General features: G+C 42.7%; 1 protein-coding gene and 1 pseudogene across 3 annotated transcripts in view; both read left to right on the top strand.

Annotated features, from left to right (window-relative positions):
• The window catches only part of LOC148016666 (methyltransferase C9orf114 protein), a 102,359-nt gene that overhangs the window by 50,567 nt on the left and 28,058 nt on the right, over nt 1-23,734 (top strand). For 2 of the 3 annotated variants that reach the window (XM_087664413.1, XM_087664411.1), the window contains exon 5: nt 14,023-14,084. In XM_087664413.1, the coding sequence (XP_087520539.1) occupies nt 14,023-14,084 (62 nt within the window). The remainder of the gene's footprint in view (nt 1-14,022; nt 14,085-23,734) is intronic. The other variant, XM_087664412.1, reaches the window with a different exon arrangement.
• LOC148016667 (uncharacterized) lies at nt 349-11,915 on the top strand (annotated as a pseudogene).

Below are 23,734 nucleotides of genomic sequence, written 5' to 3'. Positions count from 1 at the left end.
AGTGGTGTATGCATGGATTATATGTTGAAATCTGAGTTATATTATTGAAAGTCATTCCTTCTATTTCTGTACATGAACTTGGATCAAATCTTGCTCTTATCTCTTGAAATTTTGGGCTGAAATCAGCTGAATATTCAGCCTAATATTTACTGTCATAAAATACAGAATTGGTACTTGGTACTTTGCTGAATAATAGCCACTAAGGCTTCTAGTAGCAGCGACACTAAATCCCTTCTTGATATCAAGAGGTTTGATGGCATTGGGTTTGACTCTTGGAAGGATAGGATGCAAGGCATTTTGTTTCTCAAGGATTGTGATGATGCTTTCTTGGAAATCAAGCCTGCAACTATGACAGATAAGGATTGCGCTAGACTCAGTAAGAAGGCCATTGCATACATTAAAGTGGTTGTATCTGATGATTTACTTACAGACATTAAGGATCTTAATATGGCTTATGCCATATGGAAAAAGTTGGACACTTATGAAAATACAACTCTAGTAAATCAAGTGCATCTTATGCGCAAGCTTGTGAACATGGAATTGGATGAGTCTAAGCGAGCATCAAAGCATTTAAGTGCTTTCACAGGGATTTTGTGTATGTTTGTAGGACTTTGGTTTGTAGCCCTGCAATGATAAATTGAAGGCTATTTTCTTGTTGATGACTTTGCTTGATAGTTGGGAGTCTTTGGTTGTTTCACTAAGCAATAACCTTACTTTAACCTTTGATGGTGTTAGGGGGTCTATTCTCAATGAGGAGATCAGAAGAAAGTCCAGTGGAGAAAGTAGTGGTTCAGCCTATGATCTTAGAGGCATGTAAGAAAACAAGGGAAATGTAGGAAATAAAGGGAAAAGCAGGAGTAAAAGAAAGGGCAAATAATAGGATGTTACTTGCTATCAATGTGGACATAAAGGGCATAAAAGGCCCAATTGTTGGTACTACAAGAAAGAGCAAGAAAGAAAGAAACAACAAGGAAATAAAAAGAAGGATGACAAGAAAGATGATGAGAGCTCTCCCTCAAAAGAAATTGCAAAGGAAAATGTTCCATCTAGTGTGGTCATTGAAGAGCTCTTTGACACTGGAGAGATACTTGTTGCAGCCTCATGCAATGATTTAGATGTTATGGCAGCATCAGGTAATATGCACATCACCAAAAAGGAGGTAATTGATGCCTTACTTTCAGCCCATGATGGGGTGTCCGAATCATGGATAGTGGACAATGCTGCTTCTTTTCATGTTACTCCCTCTTTTGAGCATAGTAGCAAGGGAATGTCGTTCCACCCCCTTGGGAACGTGGGAACGGGTTTCACACCAAAAAAATGCCAAAGGAACGGGGGAACACTTGTGAAGGGGGAATGGTCGGGGTTACGTGGGGGAATGTGGAGGGGAACGTGGGGGAACGCTGCGGGGAACACCTGTGAAGGGGGAACAATTGGGGAAACGTGGATGTTGCGGTTCCCCAAAGAAGAACGTTCAAAAAGTGACGGTACTGTTGGGACTACCGAAAGTGACACACGAGGTGTTCGGATTGTGGCGATTGGCATGCAAACTATCGGACTGTTGGGAGAAGGGTGCTGTGTGCTGCGACTTGCGTGCATTCGTTTCAACCTCTAGGTAAGAGAAAAGTGCCCACTAGATTGCAGTCTCCTCTCTCTCTCTCTCTCTCTCCCTCCCATTTCAGAATATTTACAGCTCTCTCTCTCTCTCTATCTTAGCTTTGTTTTTATAGCTCTCTCTCTCTCTCTCTCTAAAACAGCTCTGTTTTCACTGACTAGTGCTTTTGATTCGTGAATTTATAGAAGTCATGGCTTCCTCGAGATCAAAGTGTTCGGGCAATAAGCGATCTCAGCCTAGTTGGTGGGACGGGGTTGAGAAAGTGGACCATTATGCATCAAAGGGAGGTGCAAAGAAATGGAAATGCAAAAGGTGTGAGCAATTGAAAACAGGAGGATCCTTTTGTGTGAAGCAACGCTTATGTCATGTTGACATTGGAGCCCAAATAAATTTCTGCCCGAATACCACTGTCGAAACGCGAAGGCATCTCTTGGCAAAGTACCTAAGTGAAGAAGACAAAGCATGTGCAAGGAAAAATCAAGCAATGGATGCATCTTTTTTTAGTGGACAATCTATGATATAGTCATGGGTGATGGAGCCATGCATGGGGGACTTGGAACTTTTGCATCTCACAATCCCATCATGGAAAATGCAACAAGCAACAAACCTTGGGAACAACTTGGGATCCTCGTAAAAAGGACAGGGAGGATGCAACTGTGGTAAGGTTTTTCTACCATGATCATGTTGCATCCAATGTTATAAGATCTCCCTACTTCCTTCAGATGGTCCAAGAGATTGCAAAGTATGCTCCAACCTATAAGCCTCCATCATATGAGATACTGCGTACCACTTTGTTGCAAAAGGAAAAGGATGCAATTGAATGTGCTTTGGTAATTGTGCAAGAAAGTTGGGTGAAGCATGGTGTCTCTTTGATAGCAGATGGGTGGAGTGATACTCAAAAACGGTCAACCATTCATGAGATGGTTGCTTATTCTCGAGGAAAGATGCAATTCATTTCCTCACATAATGTCTCAAGTACAGGAAAAAGTGCAGCTCAGCTTGTGGAGGAATGGACGGAAGGTGTTGAAAAAGTTGGGCCTTAAAATGTAGTCCAATTTATTGCTGATGGTGAGGCAACAAACAGGGCATTAGGTATGAAACTTGAGGAGAGATATCTGCACATCACATTCAGCCCATGCTTTGCTCATTGTTTGAGCAATTTGTTGAAAGACATTGGTAGCTTTTCATGGATTGATCCCTTCATCCAAAAGGGTAAGGATATAATCAGTTTCATCCAAAGCCATCAATTCATTCTTAGTGAGTTCTGCAGTAGATCACCTAAAAAAGATCTCTTAAAGTACTTCGAGATGTGCTTTGGCTATAACTTTCTTATGACAAAGAGACTTGAGAAGGTAAGCTTACCCCTGAAGCAATTGGTGGTAAGTAATGAGTGGATGGGATGGGCTACTTCTAGATCAAGGGCTGGTATAGGAGTGGAGAACATCATGCAAGATCATGCATTTTGGAATGAATTGAAAAGCATCAATATTGTCATGAAGCCAATCATGCGCTTCATGCGAATTGCAGATGGACGAGAGCCATGCATTGGAAAGGTCTATGAGGGGGCAGATCGCATGATTGAAAAGCTAGGACAACTTGGCTTGGATGATGCAAAGTATCACGAAGTCCGAGATTTATGTGAGGGAAGATGGAATGCTTATTACTCACCTATGCATACAACATCATATGTATTAGATCTAGAGTTCCAAGGGTGTGGTCAAGAGAAGGATGAAGAGGTAATGCAGAGTTGGGACATAGTGCTTTCTAGGTTGGTTCCCATTGATACTAAGAGAAGATCGGGGAAAGATCAGCTTGGTTTTTATAGGAACAAGTTAGGAAGGTTTGGGTTAGCGATGCACAAATAGATCGGTTTGAGATTGGGGCTCCCTTGTGGTGGGAAGATTATGGGGCATGTACACCTGAGCTTAAAACATTGGCAGTGCGAATTTTGTCTCAAGGTGCAAGCTCCTCTCCCATTGAGCAACTATGGAGTGTATTTGGGCATGTTGCATCTAAAAAGCGAAATAGGTTTGGAACAAAACAAGTGAATGACTTGATGTTTGTGCAAACTTGCGCTTGCTTGCAGATGTGGCTTCCCTCAAGGTAGAAAAGTTTATAGCTCTTGATGAAGAAGAGTCCTCTGATGATGAGGATGGGGAGACACCTATGCCTACACATATGGCCGATGATCAAGATGCTTTGGAACTTGCAAATGCTGATTTTGATGATGATATGGCTTTCTTAGACAATGTGGATGATAGTCTTTTGGATAGTCTTGCTGCTAGTGGCAGCCATGTATGATCCAATGGTTACTTTGAGAGACTTTCAGATTTCAAGTTGCTATATTTTGTCTACTATACTTGTTACTTGATGCTTCTTGACTCTTTAATGTAGTATAATCCTAGATTATCATCTATTTTGGATCTTATAAGTTATGTGCCATTCCAATGTAACCATCCTTTCATCTATGAAAAAGACTATCATGTTTTGCAAATTGTGCATGTGTTTTTCAAAGAGCTTTTATGAAATATATAAATCATATATATAGTACAAGTCATTCCCTTTACATTCCTGTTCCCCTTGGGGCTTCGTTCTCATTCCCTTGGGACCCCGTGTTCCCATTCCTGTTCCCATTCCCATTCCATTGCTACTATGCTTTGGAGTCATTTTTTGAATACACTGCAAGCTGCTTAGGCAAGGTTTACTTGGGTAACAATTATGTATGTGAAATAGAGGGTGTAGGTACCATTCACTTGGCCCTTGAAAATGGCCAAGAGCGGATTTTACAGGATGTTAGATATGTACCCGGCATAAAGAAAAGTCTATTGTCAGTTGGGCAGCTTGATGCAAGAGGATATGTATTTTACTACCTTTGGTGGTGGATCTTGGAAGGTCCTCGAGGGTTCTATGTTGATTGTTAAAGGCAGTAAAAAGGGGACTTTGTACTATTTGCATTGCAAAGCATTAGCTGGCAAGTTTTTGGCTGTGGCTGAAGTTCATTCACAGATGGAACTTTGGCATAAAAGACTTGACCATATGAGCCAAAAAGGCCTTTAGGTTCTCTCCTCTTTAGGGGGATTGGATGTAAAAGGCTCAAATCTCGACTTTTGTAATGATTACATATATGGAAAACTTGTGAAGTCTCCTTATTACTATGGTGTCGTTAAGAAATGCTCTTGACTTAGTATACTGTGATGTTGTTAGCAATTATCAGAGTCTGGTCTGCTCGGAATGACACGTGGCAGTCGGACTGCCAGTCGGACTGATCAGTTGGCTGCATTTAATGCAGCCGACCTGCTTTTTTGGGCGCATTATTTCTGGCTATTTATAGCTGATGTTCTGTACAGTTTTCCACACTTCTGTTTGCAGATTTCAGGCTGGAGATCGTGCAAACTGCAGCGGACTTCAAGGGGAACAGCAGATTGCATCGTCGAGGTGGAGACACGCAGTCCCGTGCACTGCGCCCATGTACATATCTGCATATCTTTGTATACAGCACACTTTATACAGCAGATCTTCATCTTCCACTGTCTCTTTCTCTCTCCCTCTTCTGTGTGCGTTCACTCTCTCTCTCAGTCTTGGTCCCACGCTTCCGCATCGCTACACTCTGACATGGTAACAGAGCAGTGAAGAAGGGCTGACTGAGTGAAGAACCTGCCTGAAGAGGAGATTCCATCGCGACACAAGGCTGCGTTTCCAGTGTTCGAGGGCGAGCGGGAGGGCTGTGCATCGGAACAAGGCTGAAGTGAGCGCGGACGCGCGGGAAAGGAGTTCAGTTGGTGGATTTGCTGCTATTTACTGTTATTTGAAGAGGAGGAAGGCTGAGTTTTCAGCTTTCAAGTGCAGGTTTTGCTTTTTCATTGCCTCCGGCGGGTGAAGAAGGTTCGGGACGTGGAAGAAAGAGCCCTAGCAGGCTGTGTTTTCACAGTCAGAGGGGGCTGCTTTTGGGTTTGTGAAGGCATTACAGGTGAAGATATCTACAGAGATTGACTTGGAGTTCCAGACGATCATGGATCGGAAGGTGCCTGTCTTACAAGCTCTTTCCGCAGATCAAAAGCTCGATGGCGACAATTACCGCATTTGGCGCGTGATGATGTTGGCCATCCTTGAGTCTTATGATTTGGCAGAGCTTGTACAGGAGGAGATCGACCGGCCCTCGGTGAGAGATGAGTCCAAACTCTCTTCCGATGCTCGTGGGGAGTTGGCCAAGGCACACCCTCACTGGGACAAACTGAATGCTCGGATTCGTTCTTTTCTTTTTCTGTCTTGTACTACAGCCGTGATAGCCCACATCGAGAACTTAACGGTGGCTCGGGAGATATGGCTGGAGCTTGATCAGATGTATAACCGGATGACCCTTATGAAGCGGGTTTCTTTGGAGGTGCAGATGCGGACCTTGTCCGTGAACAAGTCTTCTTCGTTGCGGGAGCACATCAACAAGCTTAGACAGCAGATGTAGGTTCAGAATGCGGGGAAGCCGATTTTCTCCGAAGACATGGCGATCACACACTTGTCCCAGTTACCGCCACGATTCGGTGCTTTCTACTCCGCCCTTATTGCCTCCGGGTGTGAGTCCACTCTTCAGTGGGAAGAGTTGGTTCCTATGGTCTTGGACCAAGAGGAACAACTGAAGGGACAACATGCTTTCAAATCGGAAGCCTTGACAGGTCAAGCCTCTCAGAAGAAGGGGAAGGACCAAAAGAAGAAGAAGGAGGACAACAAGTCAAAGAACGACAAGGAAAAAGAATCCACATGACATATTTGTGGAAAGACCGGCCATTGGAAGAAGGATTGCCCCGACAAAGACAAGAAGAACACCAACAAGAAGGACACGAAGGATTTTGGAGCGGTGGCTGCACCCTCATCAGCTGGGTTTCTTCATCTAGCAGTCATTGAGGACTCTACACCGAAGGCTTCTGATGCTGCGATGACAGCTCCCCAGGCTCGAGAGTGGATCGTTGACAGTGGTGCCTCCCGGCACATGACTCCTTCATCAATTGGTGTTGCCCAGTTGCGACCTTCTTGTGGGCAGATTCTCATCGGAGATAGCTCTTCGGTGTCTATTGCAGGACGGGGTGAAATGCAGCTTCTTCCAGATGGACGTGGTGGTACCCATACCTCAGAGGTCTTGCATGTGCCAGGTTTAGGGTATCATCTACTTTCGGTTCATAAGATTTGTTCTCTTGGACTTTTGGTGGAGTTTGACAGTGATTCGGTGCGAGTCCTTCATCGTGGGTCAAGGAAGGTTCTCTCATCAAGATATGAGGAGAACGGCATCTACAAATTGACGTCTTCTACCGCTCTCCCTACTCGTCTTTTTACCTCTCAGACACAGTCACAGCTATGGCATGCTCGGTTTGGTCACCTCAACTATGATTATCTTCGGAGGGCGTCACGTGGACAGCTTGTTCGAGGGTTGCCGGACATAGTGGTGAGCCAGCAGCCATGTGTCTCCTGCATTCGTGGGAAGCAGCATAGGGATGCGATTCCCAACAAAGCTTCGCGGCGGTCTACTTCCCCGATGGAGCTTGTATCTACGGATCTTTTTGGCCCTATGAGGAACGAGTCCTTGAAAGGGAGCTCGTACTTCATGTTGATCGTAGATGACTATAGCAGGATGACTTGGGCCTATTTCTTGGAATTGAAGTCAGAGGCATTCGCCCACTTCAAGGATTGGCTTCTCTTTGAGGAGAACCGATCAGGCCGGCGATTGAAGACCTTGCGATCCGACAAGGGTGGTGAATTTGTTTCTAATGAGTTTGCTCGTTTGTGTTCAGATAAAGGTATTCACCAGGAGTTTGCTAACACCAACACTCCTTAGGAAAAGGACATTCTTGAACGCAAGAACCGAAGTGTGATGAAGATGGCGCGTACCATGATGGAGTACCGACAGACATCTTAGTTTCTGTGGGCCGAGGCTGTGGCTACTGCAGTCCATATCCTCAACCGATCCCCCACTTCGGCCGTTGATGGGATGACACCTTTTGAGGCTTACTTTGGGACTAAGCCTAATGTTTCTTATTTTAGGGTTTTTGGGTGTGATGTCTATGTTCACATTCCCAAGACTCATCGTGATAAATTTGAAGCGGCTTATCGAAGACAGGTGTTTGTTGGCTACAGCTCTCAATCCCAAGGCTATCGTTTGTATGATCCCGTCAAGCGGGATGTGTATACTAGTCGAGATGTGCGGGTCGTGGAGGTTCCGGCCATAGCAGCGGATGGGGAGCATCCCGTTCTTTGAGTAACAGGGGAGAGTTGGGCTCTCGAGACAGTTTCTTTGGAGCCAACGCCTTTTGATTCTGATTCTAATTCCGATACAGAGTCTACTGTTCCATTGGTCACCCCCGAGGAGTTACCACCGGTGGATATCCCTGAGTCTTCAGCTGATGGAGAGAGACGAGGAGAGGTCCGGCCTCCTCCTCGTTGGGCCCGTGACACACTCCGAGATTCAGGGATCGAGGGGGTCCTTGAGGAGTGGGGACCGCAAGATGGTCCGCGGCGGTCACGGAGGCACCAGGCACATTCTACGGATCTTGTTTGCTCTAACTATCGTTTGATGATCCGTGTTATGCAGGATCGAGAGCCCACCTCCGTGAAGGAGGCTTTACAGTCCGCACCATGGAAGAAAGCTATGGAAGCCGAGTTGGAGGCTATTGAAAGGAATGGCACTTGGTCTCTCATGCCTCGCTCCTCGAATAAGAAGATGATTGGCGTCAAATGGGTCTTCAAGACCAAGTACCTTAGCGATGGTTCTTTGGACAAGCACAAGGCTCGCCTTGTTGCTAAAGGTTTTGCACAGCGTCAGGGATTGATTGTCATGATACTTTTGCCCCCACTGCTCGTATGGCGACTATTCCAGCTGTTCTTGCCTTGGCTGGCCATAGGAGATGGCCTGTCTATCAGTTGGATGTGAAGTCGGCCTTGCTCAATGGTGATTTGAAGGAGGAGATCTATGTAGAGCTGCCTCCTGGCTTTGGATCTTCAGATGGGCAAGTCTACAGGTTAAAGAAGGCCTTGTATTGCCTCAAGCAGGCTCCGCGTGCATGGAACGAGAAGATTGATTCGTTCCTTCAGTCACAGTTGGGATATCGGCGTTCCAAGGCCGATCCGCAGCTTTATGCACACACTTCCAAGGCTGGTTGTGTGCTTTTTGTGTTGTATGTTGACGATTTGATTGTCATAGGTGATCATGCACAGAAGGTCAAAGAGACGAAGACAGCTTTACATTAGGCGTTCGAGATGACGGACTTGGGTCTACTCCACTTCTTCTTGGGCTATGAGATTTATCAGTCTCAGAGGGGGATTTTCATCTCTCAGCAGAGATATGTACAGGAGCTCTTGGTTTCTTTTGCGATGGAGGATTGTCGGACCATTTCTACTCCTATGATCCGAACTGGAAGGCCACTTCACATTCAGATTCTCCCTTGGTTAATGCTTCCCGCTATCGTCAGTTGATTGGATCATTGATTTGGCTCCTCAACACTTGTGTTGATCTTTGTTTTGCTGTTGGTCTCTTGGCGGGGTTCATGAGTGAACCTCAGACGGTGCATTGGTAGGCTGCCCAGAGGATACTTCGGTATTTGAGGGGGACCTCTGACTTAGGGATTTTTAATCCAGTAGGCACAGGTGGTTCAGGTCTTGTACTTGCAGGTTGGAGCGACTCGGATTGGGCTGGTGATGTGGACCACAGGCGGTCTACTACAGGCTACTGTTTTACCTTGGGTGCAGGTGTTATCTCCTGGAGTAGCAAGAAATAGCCCACGGTAGCCCTTTCGTCTACTGAAGCAGAGTATGGCGCCGCGTCTTCCACCACATGTGAGGCTGTGTGGCTTCGAAGATTGTTGGAGGAGCTTGGCTGCCCCCAGACTCGTCCTACTTTGCTGTAATGCGACAATGAGAGTTGCATTGCCTTGGCACGGAATCCTGTTTTCCATGCCCGGACGAAGCACATAGAGATCCAATACCACTTCATCAGAGAGGAGCTTCTGGATGAGACCATAGCTGTGGAGTACTGCAAGACGGAGGACAATCTTGCAGATTTGTTTATGAAGGCGCTTCCCCAGGCTCTACTTCGGAGACATGCCAGATCCCTCAGGCTTCTGCCCCGCCCAGGCTCTGCGAGGGGGTGTTAGCGATTATCAGAGTCTGGTCTGGTCGGATTGATGCATGGCAGTCCTGTCGGACTGATCAGTCGGCTGCATTGTTCTGTGATTAAGGGACTTTACACCCAACAACCTCCCACTTAATGGCCCGAAGTAGTACCTTTGGAGCAGATGGTGCAATAGCAAGAGACGTAGCCCCATTGGACTGGCTAGCTGGAGTAGAGGTAGTCACAGTAGTGTATGGTGGTTTTCTAGTAGGAGGACCTTGGGCCTTGGTATGACACTCCTTGTTCACATGGCCCGATCTTTGGCAATGTGTGCAAAACCTATTTTTCTTGGGAATTCACTGCCAAATGGGTCGTGTCTCTTGGTTCTGTTGGAGGAAGTAGTGTCACCCTTGTTTTGGCTTGCCTTTGCATCTTGCAAGTTCTTGTCATTGTTGGTTTTCCCTCGTAAAGAAGAGACAACCAACCCTCACACCTGTGAATGGATGTGGGTGGACGACTTCCTATGGACTTGATTGTGTAGCCTCACGTAATCCAAGAACTGGCACTCAAACTTGTAGAAGGTTGGTAATCTAGGCAATGAGATAATGTGCTGGGTAAAATGGAAGTATTTATAGAGCAACTTGTTCAAAAAGAACGTAACTTGATCATCATCTGACTTTGGGGAGTTAGTAGTGGCAAACTTGTTGAGTAACCACTGATTTTTGGCCAACTTGACTTTCAGATCATCCCCTTCCTTAATGGAAAACTCTTGAAGCTCAAAATTGAGATTGGTACGTTGAGTGTGTTCTCGAGCTGCATAGCGGTCAATGACATGACTCCAATGCTCAAATGCAAGGGGAAAATGCTGTAATTGAGAGTGGAACTCAGGAAGCAACCCCTGCATTAACTTAACATTGGCTGTGGCATTGTGGGCTCTCCACTACAGGGTTGGATGGATTCAGACTTGGCTGGAGATTTTGATCACAGGAGATCATTGACAAGATATTCCTTCACTTTGGGTGTAGGTGCCATCTCTTGGAGTAGTAAGAAGCAGCGTTTAGTTGCCCTATCATTTACAGAGAGGAAGTATAGAGTGGCATCTTCTACCACATATGAGATATTGTGGCTTCGGAGGTTGTTAGGAGAGGTTTGCTATCCACAGATAGGTCCTACTACACTTCATTGTGACAATGAGAGTTTCTTTGTTTTGGCAGAGAATCTCATATTGCATGCTAGGTCAAAGCACATTGAGATACAATACCATTTCATTCAGGAGAAGATCTTGGACGAGACTATTGATGTGGTTTATTGCATGATGGCGGATAACTTGGTAGATTTGTTTACGAAGGCTCCTCCTTAGGCCATTCTTCGACAACACTCCAGATCCTTGAGCCTTGTGCCGCATCCAGGATCTAAGAAGAGTGTTAGAGTTTTAATCATCCCTTTGACAGGCACAAGCAGTGTACTATTGTATGGTTAGTACTCTCGGGCACAATTACGCATTTCCTGGATCAGGTCGGACAGTTTCATGCAGTCACTAGGTTATTTCCAGCAATTCTGGGCAATCTGGGCAGTCGGATTATTTGCACAGCATGTATTATGATTATTTTATTGCTGCGACTTATAGCTGGCCGACCTGATCATTTTAATGTATTTTTTATTGCCTATTGATAGACTGGTCAATTGTGGTCATTCTCACTTGTCTTTTCAAGTGGAGAGAGATCTTCTGGTGGAGATACACTCGATAACCCTTGTACATATCTGCCTTCGTCATTTCAGCATTCATTCACAAGCAGGTTTCTGCATTCTACAATCTCTTTCTCTCTCCTTCTCCTCATGTTCATTTTCTTTCAGTTTGGTCATATGCTTTTGCATTCACTGAACCCTGATAGCAGCATGTAGAAGATGATGTCAGTGATCAGGGTGACAGCTGCATGGAAAAGCAGCCTCTTGGTGCTGCAGAAAGGTGAGGTGACAGCTGTAGATACTGGTGTCAACAAGTGGCAGGCCTATACAGTGAGAATGCAGCCCTACAGGGCTGCTGACAGCTGCTGGATGCTAATAACTGACTGGGAACAGGTTGCCTGCAGCAAAGACAAGCTGCAGTGGGTTGTGGACAGGTTGCCAGGGGCTGGAGGTCAGATTGCTGCACCACCAACTGAGATATCCGTTGAAGGAGGGGTGCTGATAGGAATGGAGGATGGTGCCAGCTGATGGAGAGTCTTAATCTACAAAACAAGATGGACTAAGTGGCTGGGAAGCATTTGTATTTTCTTATGGGACAGATTAACTTTGTAGTATTTTGAGTTTTGGGCCTGTATAAAATGAGCTAATGAGCATTTAAACTGAAATGCACCTTTTTAGTTTAGCATGTTCTCACTGCTATTTACAATAATCACCCAGGTGTGTTCTCAGCGCGAGATGACCACAAGTTCACCTCCTTAAAGATAGTGCTGAGTTCCTAGCAACAGAACCTTGAAATCGGTGTTTGCTAAACCCAAAGGGCAAAAGAAACCTAGAAATTTAACACAATGAAAGCAAAAAATCAGCAAGCAAATCAACTCACATGGGAGCTAGAATGCTCGCACTCATGAGTCATGCATGAGGTCACTTGTCAGTTTGAACCATGTCAGCTTTGCAGTATTTCTTAAAATTGTTGAAAGAATTGACTTGACTATGTACAATAATCAATTCTGATTATCAGCCTGCAAACCTACTTTAAAATACCACAAGCTGACGACAGATTCTAGCTCTAAACAAGGGTCAAAACACTCCAACCTCTCATCCCTGTCAAATGCATTCCTTTGGGCCTTGCCTTGTGTTTCCTTGACATTCTCAAGATTTTCATGCTACATACTGTGAAGTGCATACTTTCTTTGTGGCAAAACTTGTGCAAAAGTGTTCTTGATGGAGAGAGGGCTGAGAAGAGAGAGAAATAAACCAACAATACAACTGATCCAATCAGAGAATCCTCATAGGAGGAAGGTGCAGATGGCATAAACGAGCTGATCAGCATGCATTCCTGTTGATATTCTATTTTCACAAGCTCATCTACTTTTGCTGATCGGCTTCTTTACTTGGATAGGAGTTTCCAGTGATGGAGGATTTAATGATTATGAAGGTGGTGTTATTATGTTTGGGAATCTGGCCAGATTTACCACATCTAAAAGATGATCCTGTGGAAGAGCTCCATCCATGATCAAAGTAGCTACCTTAATTGCTGTATCATTGACTTTGAAAGCCTTGGCTGTTGATTTTCCATTGGTAAGCAAAGTGCCCCCTAGCTTTGTTTTGGTACATCAGTCAACCATCTTCACTAGTTCTTCCCCAAGGCCTTGACAGGCTTGAATGTTTGTATGGCTGCATTCCCCTTGCCAATGAAGTAACCAAAGCTTTTCTGATCTGCTTTTTGACTTGAATAAGAGTTTTCAGCTTGGGGTAGTGATGAAAGATCAAATAATTGTGAAGGGGGTATTTTATGTTTTGCCATCTGGCCAGATTTACCACATTGAAAGGACGACCCTATAGAAGAGTTCCATCCATGATCAAAGTATCCACTGTATAAGGCAGCGTGTGTATTTCAGTATATTTAAGCAAATAATACAAAGAGCAGATGCAATCATGGGCAGGGGATTATGATTTTGACCAACCTGGACAAATATGATTAACCAAAGCATGCTGTACCTGAACAGGAAAATGCATGATTCCATCCAAGTTGGAGAAGCATTTGCACAAACGATTAAGCCATGCACAAACATGGTTCAAACATTGTCCAAAATCATCCGCCATAAGCACTCCTGAAAAGAAAAGCTTCTTTTGAGAACTTTTGGCAACCTTGGCATGTGACCTCCCTCCAGATTTTGTGCAACTTTGATTTTCTTGAAAGTCAGGCACTTTAAATTTTCAAAGAACATACTACTTAGCATGCCTTTTATTTATTGGATCTGCATGATTCTTGGATTAAGGCATTATGTTTGACATTGATGGGAATATGGCAACACATCATCATTTGATTTGGAAGTAGATCTAGGAAGCTTAGAATATTTTGCAACAGGAGCCTGTGTTATAATTGGATCAATCAATGATTGCGCAAAATAATGGCAGTAGTTATTCGAGAGGTTTTTCTTTTCATCAGTGTAATTCCCTCTAGGTTCAATGTATGTTCTTTTCATTTTGATAACATTTCTTTCTTATCACCTTGTTAAGCATGTATCTGCTTTTTAGTTACCCATTTCAGCTAATCAGATAACTCTTCAATTAACATTTTGAAAGATCATCATCAGCATATTATTTTCTGATCCTATATTACCTTTATGGTCAGGAGTAGTTGTTGAGAAGGAAGCTTCTGGATCGGGCTCTTATGTGGATGTTGGTCTTGACAAGGTTAGTAGTGTTGCAACTGACTGTTACAGAATTGCGGAAAGAGTTTAGGAGACCATCCTTTCCATGATAGATTGCCCAAAGAACACTGTTAACACAGCAAAGTTTATCATTTTCACAGACTTAATGCCTTGTTTTTATATACACGTGTCCCTGATAATTACTAGATAAACCATTTATATAATTAGTTTTCTGGTTGATAAATGGTTGATCAATTCAGGTGATTTAAGTGAACTGGTCTATTAAATTTTCTTCTGGATAGACATTGAAAGATCTTAAAGACTTGAGCATGTGCTACGTGGACATGGGGATCTTTGGTAAGGAATGCTTGTATTAGAATTTGCACTAAGCTAGCCTTTTGTTTGTCTTTATGAGGTTATTCCACTACACATCCTTGTATGTTAGTCCAAGGCTTATTGATTGCAATTTCTTTCACCCGTGCAAGTGCGTACGGGGCCTTACATGGTACACTATATTGCCTTGAAATGTGAATTGTGGTGCTGCATTGGCTGTCCACTTAGTAGAGGTTTGAAGACCATTTGGTCTTTCAAAGGTTCACCTTGAGGTCCTTTGCAAACCTTTGTCCATTTGTTAGTGGCTCCGCAAGTGGTTTTTTACTATTGTTGTATGGAGCTCTATGAGGTCTAGTTGAGGTTGTGCTAGAACTGGAGCTTTGAGAAATCTGCTACCTCATCTTGTACACCAATTGCTACCACTTAGTTTCATGCACAAGAGATCTGAGCCTTGTAGTTTCAGCAACAGCCTGGCAAGCACTATCTGTTCAAACTGTGACTTACCATCTAGCTGATGGTTGCCCCTTTCCTTATCAGCCTGCACCCCGAGCCCTTGCAAGCCCCTTTGCCAATCTACCTTAGTTTCCCCATGCCATTGCAGTGCAGTTTGCTCATCCCCACCAGCTCTGCTTGGGTTCGCACTGCCCCCCTCTTCTGCCATCCACTAGTCACTTCCAACATTTGCTGCCTCTACCACCCCTTCTCTTTCCTCCTATTTGTTGTCTTTTTGTTGCTGCCACTGCCATTGCTGCCCTTTCTCTCATTGCCTGCCCCCCTTCCAACATTGTTGCCACTATTCTGCCCTCGTCCTTACCCCTCCTCTTCTCCTTGCATTTCTTGCAGATATTTTGCTGATCTCTTCCTTGGTAGCAACATTTCCTTCTAGTTGGTTGGCTTACAGCTTGTGTGGGGAACTTTAGAGAAGCGTGTGAAACGTCCACCTAGGAGCCAACTTGCACACAAGACACGGCACAAGTTGTATCGAGGAACATAGAAAGATGGACATCAGACTCAGCTCCCACTGTACCAGCCATAGAACCAAACGAGCTCACCCTTGAGCTTGGGAGCTAGCAACAAACTGGCTCATAACCACGTCCCAAGGGCTGGCATTTCGTCCCATACCTAGGGCCTTGAGTCCTATAAATAGGACTTAGCTGCCCGAACCTTGAAGTACCCTTAGCGCATTCACACTAAGTCACTTCATGACCTCTGTGACCAATGCTACTAGTGCCCATCCAGATGTCCAAGAATATAGCACTCCCCCCCTTATGAATGATTGTTGTTGTCATGGGGATGTGTATATTTAATGCTTTGTGTAGCATTTGCAATCAAATATGCACTTGCTAGTCATTTATGAGAGTAAGAGTCATTGAATATCAAAGGAGATTGGAGCAATCTAAATGTACTTCTTTCAATTGCAATACAAGTTAACGAAATACTTTAAGGGGCACTAGTTTTTTGGGCTAATCGAGTCTATTGTCCAAGATTGATCAATAATGTTTATATTTTAGTTTATGTGAATTTATTGCCTGCTGTAATTAGTGCAAAGTTAGGTCATTGATCACCCTTTAGAAAAGGAAGATTGGTTTCAGTTTCCATTGTTGGGATACTATTGACTCCCTTGAATTGGTGGGCTCGTGGCACTTGATTGGAAGTTAGAAGCATTGTATATGAGATGAATTTGTGATCAGCCAAGTGCTATAGCAAGCTTGTCTTCATATAGGGAGGTGGGATCAAGCAATGATGATGCCTTTTAAGTCTGAAAATTCATGAAATGTTGGGGAAAATGCATTGTTTGATCTTGAACAAGACACTCAGCATGGGTTGCAAGCTGTGAATGTTGGTTTAGAGCAAAATGCAGGTCCTTCAAGGCCTCTTGATTTTGATGATTAGCAAGAAGATGAGGAATTTGATGACTAGTTCAAAGATCAATTGAGGACATCAACTGATATATTAGTGCAATCGGCAAAAGAACTTGGTTCATGTGCTTTTGGAATTTTGCAAAGAATAGCAAAGGTAGGAAGACGAAGTCGTCTTCTAGAGCTTTGCGACAACAAGATATACTTAAGAAGAGGCAATGTGGCCTCGTGATATTTCAAATGTGGGGAATGAAGAAAAGCAAACAATGCCAGTGGAGCAATCGATGCAAATGCAAGCCCAACTTGGAAGTGGCAATCCAATGGTTTTTGGACAGCAAGTTATGCATACTAATGTGAGTCACGTGAGGTACTTTGGAGGTGGATCAATTTTCCAAGCAATGAATGGATAGCAATGCTTCAGCCATGGAAATACAGGGAGCAAATGTATATAATGTGTAGCCACCTACGTAGGGTATGCAAGGCCCAACGCATTTGTATATTGCAAGGGGAATGCAAATCTCAAACGTATAGCAATGTTGGTATGAGGCCTGGGGTATAAAGTTGTACATTTAGTAGTGCATCTATGGAGCCACCATTTAATGCTGGTTAGACTGTTGCTACAGCAAGTGTAATCTTTTTGTAGTGATTGGTCTTTGATAATTTGCCATCAAAAGGCAAAGCAAAAGACTATGATAAGAGTAGTATAGTGAAGTTTGAGGTTTTCATTGGCGAATGTAACCAGCCTTCCTTCCGTGGATGGGTGGTAAATCCTTGATTACAACTTAATTACAACAATAAACAGTTAATGCAAATCTGAAAATACAAATTTACCTACTGATCTTGGACAACGCACACCCGATTGGCTCCAAAATTGGCGCCCCTTTCGGTATTTCTTTAGCTTTATTGAAGAAGAAGTTGATTTACAATGGGATTCTCTCAATCCCTTTTAGTATTCCAACTCCTCTTGCTGTGATGAATTACTAGTAAGTCTTTAAACCAATTTGCCCCTTGATTCGGGCAATCAATTGGCCTTCATCCACTTTGATGGAGATGGAAAATGCCCCAAATTCAATTATTTGCTGCTTCCTCCACTTAAATAGGCTAAAAACAACTTCAGCCCTGTTGAATCCAAGTCTTGGAGCTTCCAATTTCTAGCACGTTTCCGAGGCTACTGCTAAACCCTAATTGCTGCTATAGATTAGGGTTTACAGCAAAGAAATTTGAAATTTCCCAGCCTCCAAGGGTCCAAATGCTGAGATCTTCGGAGCAAAGCTGTGAAATGGCTGGGAGATGAGAAGGAAAGCTGTAGAGAGAAAATTCAGGCACGAAGGACTGAAAATCAGTGAAATGCAGTTGCTGCCTTGCCACAACAGCTTGTAGATGCAAAGAATTGAAGAAAATTAGTCATTTACTGATGCCGCCTTGTCTCAACAGTTTGTAGATGCTGTCTCTTGCTGTTGATTAGTCTTCTCCTGCCCTTGGCAGCCTTAGAAGGTCCTCCAATGGCTGCAAATAAAACCAGCAGCCTCTCCTCTCTCTCTCTCTCTTGCAGATTGAATTTATAAAAATGCATCTCTCCAGTCTCTAAAGACGTTTTTCAGACTTGTATGGGCTTTTTTGACAAGTGGTAGCCTTCCCAAATGGTTTTTCCAGCATTATCCATAATTAAATATTAATTTTCAGCCTTTAAATACTGAAAATTAATCTAATAATTATTTTGGTGCCCTGAAAAATAATTTGACTGACCAATAATTAAATTGGCTAGGCAACTTCCATTCCCGACTATCTTTGCGCCATCTTTGACCATCGGATTGGCGTTAGGTACCATTAAACGCCACTTCTCTAGTGTCACCAACTAATACTTATGGCCAAATGAATGACCCAGGCTAACAATTGGTACCAGATACCACCAAGTACCTGTGCGGTATAACTTATAGCAACTTTTGCCTTTGATATCCTATGATTTCCTCGGGTCTCGGGCTCGTATATTTACTCTAATCTCAATTGCACCTCACATGTGCAACATTTACTTAATCATGTGATTAAAAATTAATCCACATGTTAGGTGAGGTTTCAAAAATACTTGTCCTCATGACAACGAATAGGATAGATTGAAAGCGTTGACTTTCATTCAACAGTTTGATGCAGCCTACCTAAGAGAAAACTTCATTGAGTTGTCAAGAATATGAAAGACAACCACGTTTTTGTAAGGGAATGCACTGTAGTGGTGGTCATTACTTTTGATGCAAGGTAGAGCATCATCAACTCGGGGGTTCAGTTCCAACAATTATTTGCTTCATGGTTGAGGAGTACCTTCAAAGTCGATGTAATGATTGTGCGGCGTAACTTGAATGCATCGCAAAGTAAAAACTTGGAACAATATAATAATAAGTTTTGGGAGGTGTGGTTGCCCATCACTTCTGATCGTGTTGTTCCTCTTTTCGAGTAGATTAGATATTATCGTTGTGGGTTTGTCAAAAATATTGGTGATTTTTGCATCAAGACTATCGTGAGGGGCATGTCAAGACTTATAGAAACAACATGGATTGCTGATGCTTTGCCACGTGGGAGGCCGAGGGGCTTCAAGGGTGATGATGATAAGTCATTGAAGAAGACTTCTAAGGCTGAGAAAAGAGGAAGACTTGTAGATAAATTAAAAAATAGATAGAATAGCAAAGGATATGGAAGAATACTGCCTCATGTAAAGAATTGAGGGCTACAAATAAGTGCTTCATTTGTGAGTAGGAGGGGCATATGGCAAGTTGTAGTAAATAGCAAGTGTCAAAGGCTGATAGCAAAGAGGATCTGAAGGGTAAAAGACCCAAAACATCAGCTGGGTCCTTGATGTGCTTAGTGGTGAGGCTAATGTGCTTGCTATTGATCTTTGCAGAGCATGGATAGAGAAAATTTTCTTTGTCATTTCATCCATAGATAGATGGATAGTTCAAAGATGCAAATTCCACTGTCGCGGATCTCTTTAGATGCTATGTATCAAAGCATAAGACATTGTGGGAGCATTATTTGCCTTTGGTTGAGTTTGCATATAATAATACAATGCATAGTTTCATTGGTAAGGCTCCATATGAGGTTGTGGAGGGTGACAAGGAATCATCCCCCTATTTTGCACACCAAAGGTAAGATCTTTGATGCTGGTTGGTGTGTTGAGAACATGGATGTGGCTTATCAGAAGGTAAAACAACCCCTTTAGAGATCGCAAGAGAAGCAAAAGAGGGTATTGATGGCCATTGATGAGTTTTGCAGTTTGAAGAGGGCAATTATGTATTGCTGAATTTTGAAAAGGCATGGTTGAATAAAATAAAGGACAAAGATGAGATTGTATTTGAAGCTGAATATGAGTTGCTATGGGCCTTTCTAGGTATTGAATAAGATCAGTGATGTCACATATAGGCTGAAATTGCCTCCACATTGACAAATACATAATGCCTTTCATGTGAACTTATTGAGGTATTTTCATGGTGATGTATGTGAGGATATGAATGCTGAAATTCAGCTTGAGATTGAGGAACCGGATGAGATTTTGGTGCCCAAGCAAATTTTGGCTTAAAAGGAAAGAAAGATCAGAGGTAGAGCTTCTAGAAGATATTTGTGAAGTTCTAGAACTATTCACCAATGGGTGCTAAATGAATGGAAGAGAGCTACTTGGCAAACCATCCTCACTTGTTGAAGTTCTACCTTGATGCTCTTCAGCTAGAGTTGATTGCTCATTCAGGCTTAAGAGAGTAGAGGTCCATAGCATTTGCTAATGGTGAAGGGGGGGGGGTTAGAAGTTCCACTCCCCTAGTGATTGACATCTCTAGTGTATAGTGGATCTCGGACGTATTTTAGCATACATCCAAGGTATTGTTTGTTGGTAGTATGTTTGCCATGGGATCACTATTCAATATACTAGTGATTGTAGATATATAGTATGTAAATTGGTATGGTTTTTCACATGTACTTGTGCATCAAACTATGATCATCAATTATGGACCATCAATCATTGATCATTAGAGTTTGATTATTAGTTGCACTGGTTTTTAGTTGGTGATTATAAGTTCTGAATGGTGTTCAGTTGGTTCTTGTAGACAACAATGTGATATAAGATGCTATTGATAGTTCAGCCATGGTCTATGCTTAGTCTATATGTTCTAATGGTTGATTGGTTATATGATATTTTGGTAATGGATGCATTCCATGAGGTTCTGGCAGTAGTTTTGGATTCTTTTTGTGTTTTGGTTATGCTGGCTGGAAATGTTCAGAAGTGTTTGGTAGTAGCATGGTTAAACAATAGTGGCCGATGTCGTTTTACTATGATACCTTCTAAAAATTTTAGTGTAGTATCTTTTGCTTTTGACACATTGTAGTGCAATTGGGGATGATTACAAGGATGTCAAGGGGAAGATCTAGTGTTTGAATCATGAAACCAGCCTCCTTTCACTGGATGGGTGCTAAATGATTTGAAATACAAATGTCATTGATTAATCTTGGAAATAGACTCCCGATTGCCCCAAAAACTAGCTGCCCTTGCGGTATTTCTTTAACTTATACTGCAATGGGAGGAATTACATTGATATTCCTCTAATCTTATTCGAAATCCAATTCCTCTTGCTATCATAAATGACTAGCAAGCCTTTAAACCAATTTGCCCTTTGATTTGATAGGGGATTGGCCTTCAATTGTCCCTTGACCAGTCAAATCCAGCCCCAAATTCTATTGGGATGGGCTGACCTTATAGAATGCTTAAAAATATCCAATTTCCAGCAGCTGATTTCAAGTCCTAAGCCTACAATTCTTGAGCACAAGACTTGAGAATGTTGGTAAACCCTAAATTCTGCTGCAAATTGGGGTTTACAATAGGAAAGACACAGCTGCTCTTCACTTGGGCCTGAGAATGGTTGGGAAGAATTGCTGAAAATTGCTGAGAATTGGCTGGAGTATGGAAGAGAATGCTGAGCAGAGAGAAAGGTCTCTACTTTGCTGCTAGAAATTTTATTGAGATGGCACCCAGCACTCAGAATAAAGCCAAAAATGAATGTCACTTGCAACGTGGGACCACAAGGATGCTATTGCTTGATTCAAATGCTGTTGCACTGCTGAATCCAGCCCTCCTAGGCTGTCACGTGATGTCAGGAAGGATCTAGGATTGGCTGTTGGCAATGAATGAGTGCTCAATTTATTGGAAATTCTTCAAAATCGCTGGCGGCAGCAACCAGCCTACTCGTCTTCTCTCCTACATAATGCAGAATAGGCTCTCTAGCTCCAACCAACCTCTTTCTCTTGCATGGGAAGATTCTACCAAGTGGTATCCTTTCAAATGAATTTTAAGCCATTTTAAATTAATTTTCAGAATCAATAATCCTGAAAATTAATTTAGCCCTTTATCCTTGCAAAGAAAAATGTCCATCCATAGTTTAATTGGCTAGGCCATTTTAAACCCCAAGTGGTCTTGTACATTTATTGTTCCTTGAATTGGCATTAATCTATTAATTAATGCTTAGTTTTAATGTCACCACTAACATTTATTGACCAATTAAATTCCCTAGACTAATATAACTTATTACAACTTTTGCATTTGACAATCATTCCAATGCTAAGCAAAGTATTGAAATTAGACATCCACTTGATAATTTTCCTTAGCAATATCCTCAAGAATGAAGTGGAAAATGCGACTTTTCAATGAATGTATTGACTCCCAAGTAGCCTTCATCTCCAAGCAATTCTTTTAGTTGATTGAATACTTGAGATAAACAATTAATCTAATGGGTTTATTTAGCCCTATGATTAAGAATCAATTCGAATTCGGGTAGAGGATAGCGGGTAATATCCTGAAGCTGTGAAACTTTCTCAATTGGAACTATCAATTCACCTTGTTCTAGTTGCTCTTACCAAGGAGTCAGGTGAAACACTAGTTGAACTTGGATTTTTGAAGGTAAAGCAAGCTCATAAAATACGTTGCTTATTGTCCTAGTAATTTGGAAAGGACCACAATATCTTGAAGATAACTTACAATATTTTCTTGTACTTATTGAATCAAAGTCCTTTGGGACTTTAAGGTAAAACCATACGCCCTCATGGAGCTCTCAAGGGTATTGATTTCGGTGATAAAATGTAGCACAATCGTGAGTTATCTCAATGCTTTTTTTCGCAAATCTCAACATGTCTTGCATAGTGTGCAAAAAGTTGACCATGTTCTGCATTATCATCATCTTGAGCTCAATGAAAATTGGTGGTTTCAGCTCATTACCATACATCACAATAAATACTATATCTAGTAGTATTATCTTCATTGATTAATGCAAATTTAATTGCCTCTTCAAGCGTCTTAGGTGAACTCCTTTTCACTTCCTTTTTATAGGCCTTATCTAGTCCCCTTATGAATCCTCTTGTCTTTTGAAATTCATCTATTCCTTCCAATTTGAGGATTATCTCACGATACTCCTCCAAATATGTCAGCAGGGGTCTTCCCTTTTGTCTGACATAATCCCAATCTTCCCAATTTCTTTTCATTTCATTTTTAGGAAGGAATTCTTTCAAAAAGACCGATTCAAATTAAGCCCAAGTTTCGGGTATTTTGTTTGCCTCCTTTAAAGTTCTCCACCATTTATATGCCTTTGGCTCCAAGGTTAGATTGGCCTCCAGCGCTTGGAGATGTGGTGGAGTATTCTTAAGTTTGTGCAAATCCTCCCATTTTTGGAGAAAATTAAAGATAGTATCTTTATTTTTGTCTTTTTCCACCCCGTGAAACTGAGGGGGTTTCATATCTTTTAACCTGGGTTATCCCTCAGCTTTTGGTGGGGTTTCCTAGGATCTCGCATAGTCACATCTAGATCTTTCGATGAAGACGGAATGTCCGAGGTTTCTACCTTATTTTTATCCCTTTCTAGTAACAAGGCTAATTGAGATTTTATTTTTGTGAGTGCTTGAGTTAGCAACTCCATTTGAACCCCCTGTGCTTGCACACGAGCAGTTAGATCATCAAATTCTTCTCGTGTGGCAAAAAATTCTTCCCATTGTTCTTCTTGTATTTCCGTTTCATGGGGAGCCTTCGATTACCCCCTCTCTCTCTTTCCCCTCCATCAATACACTGGAATTTGAAAACAAATATAAAAAATTTGCGTACAAAGTTGAGGTACTTCCTTGATTACAAAGATAAAACAGAAGTTAATGATCCCTGTAAGGTAGAGATGGTGCGAAGAACGGAGCAGCTGGGAACACGGCCTGTCGGTAGGAGTGCTGGGTATGGGTGTAATTAATCACCCTCGATAGGTCGTGTGGGAACATAGGCTGTGACCAGAAATATTAAGGCGGGACTTAGTCCCACCGTGATCGCCAGCGCGAACGTTGACGATTAGCATGGCTTGGTTTGCACCTGTCCGTCGTGGTCGCCAACACAAGATATAACGATTAATGTAGCGCAACTGCAGATCCCATCGTGGTCGCCATCGCTAACACAGAGAACAACGTGGTCGCCATCGCCAACACAGAAGACGACGACTGACGT

The sequence above is a fragment of the Lygodium microphyllum genome, chromosome 23, assembly GCF_053477565.2.
Source record: "Lygodium microphyllum isolate KBCC chromosome 23, Lygodium_microphyllum_v1.1.10, whole genome shotgun sequence".
Taxonomy (NCBI): domain Eukaryota; kingdom Viridiplantae; phylum Streptophyta; class Polypodiopsida; order Schizaeales; family Lygodiaceae; genus Lygodium; species Lygodium microphyllum.
The sequence above is the reverse complement of the archived record's forward strand: the minus strand, read 5'-3'. Positions and strand labels throughout refer to the sequence as shown.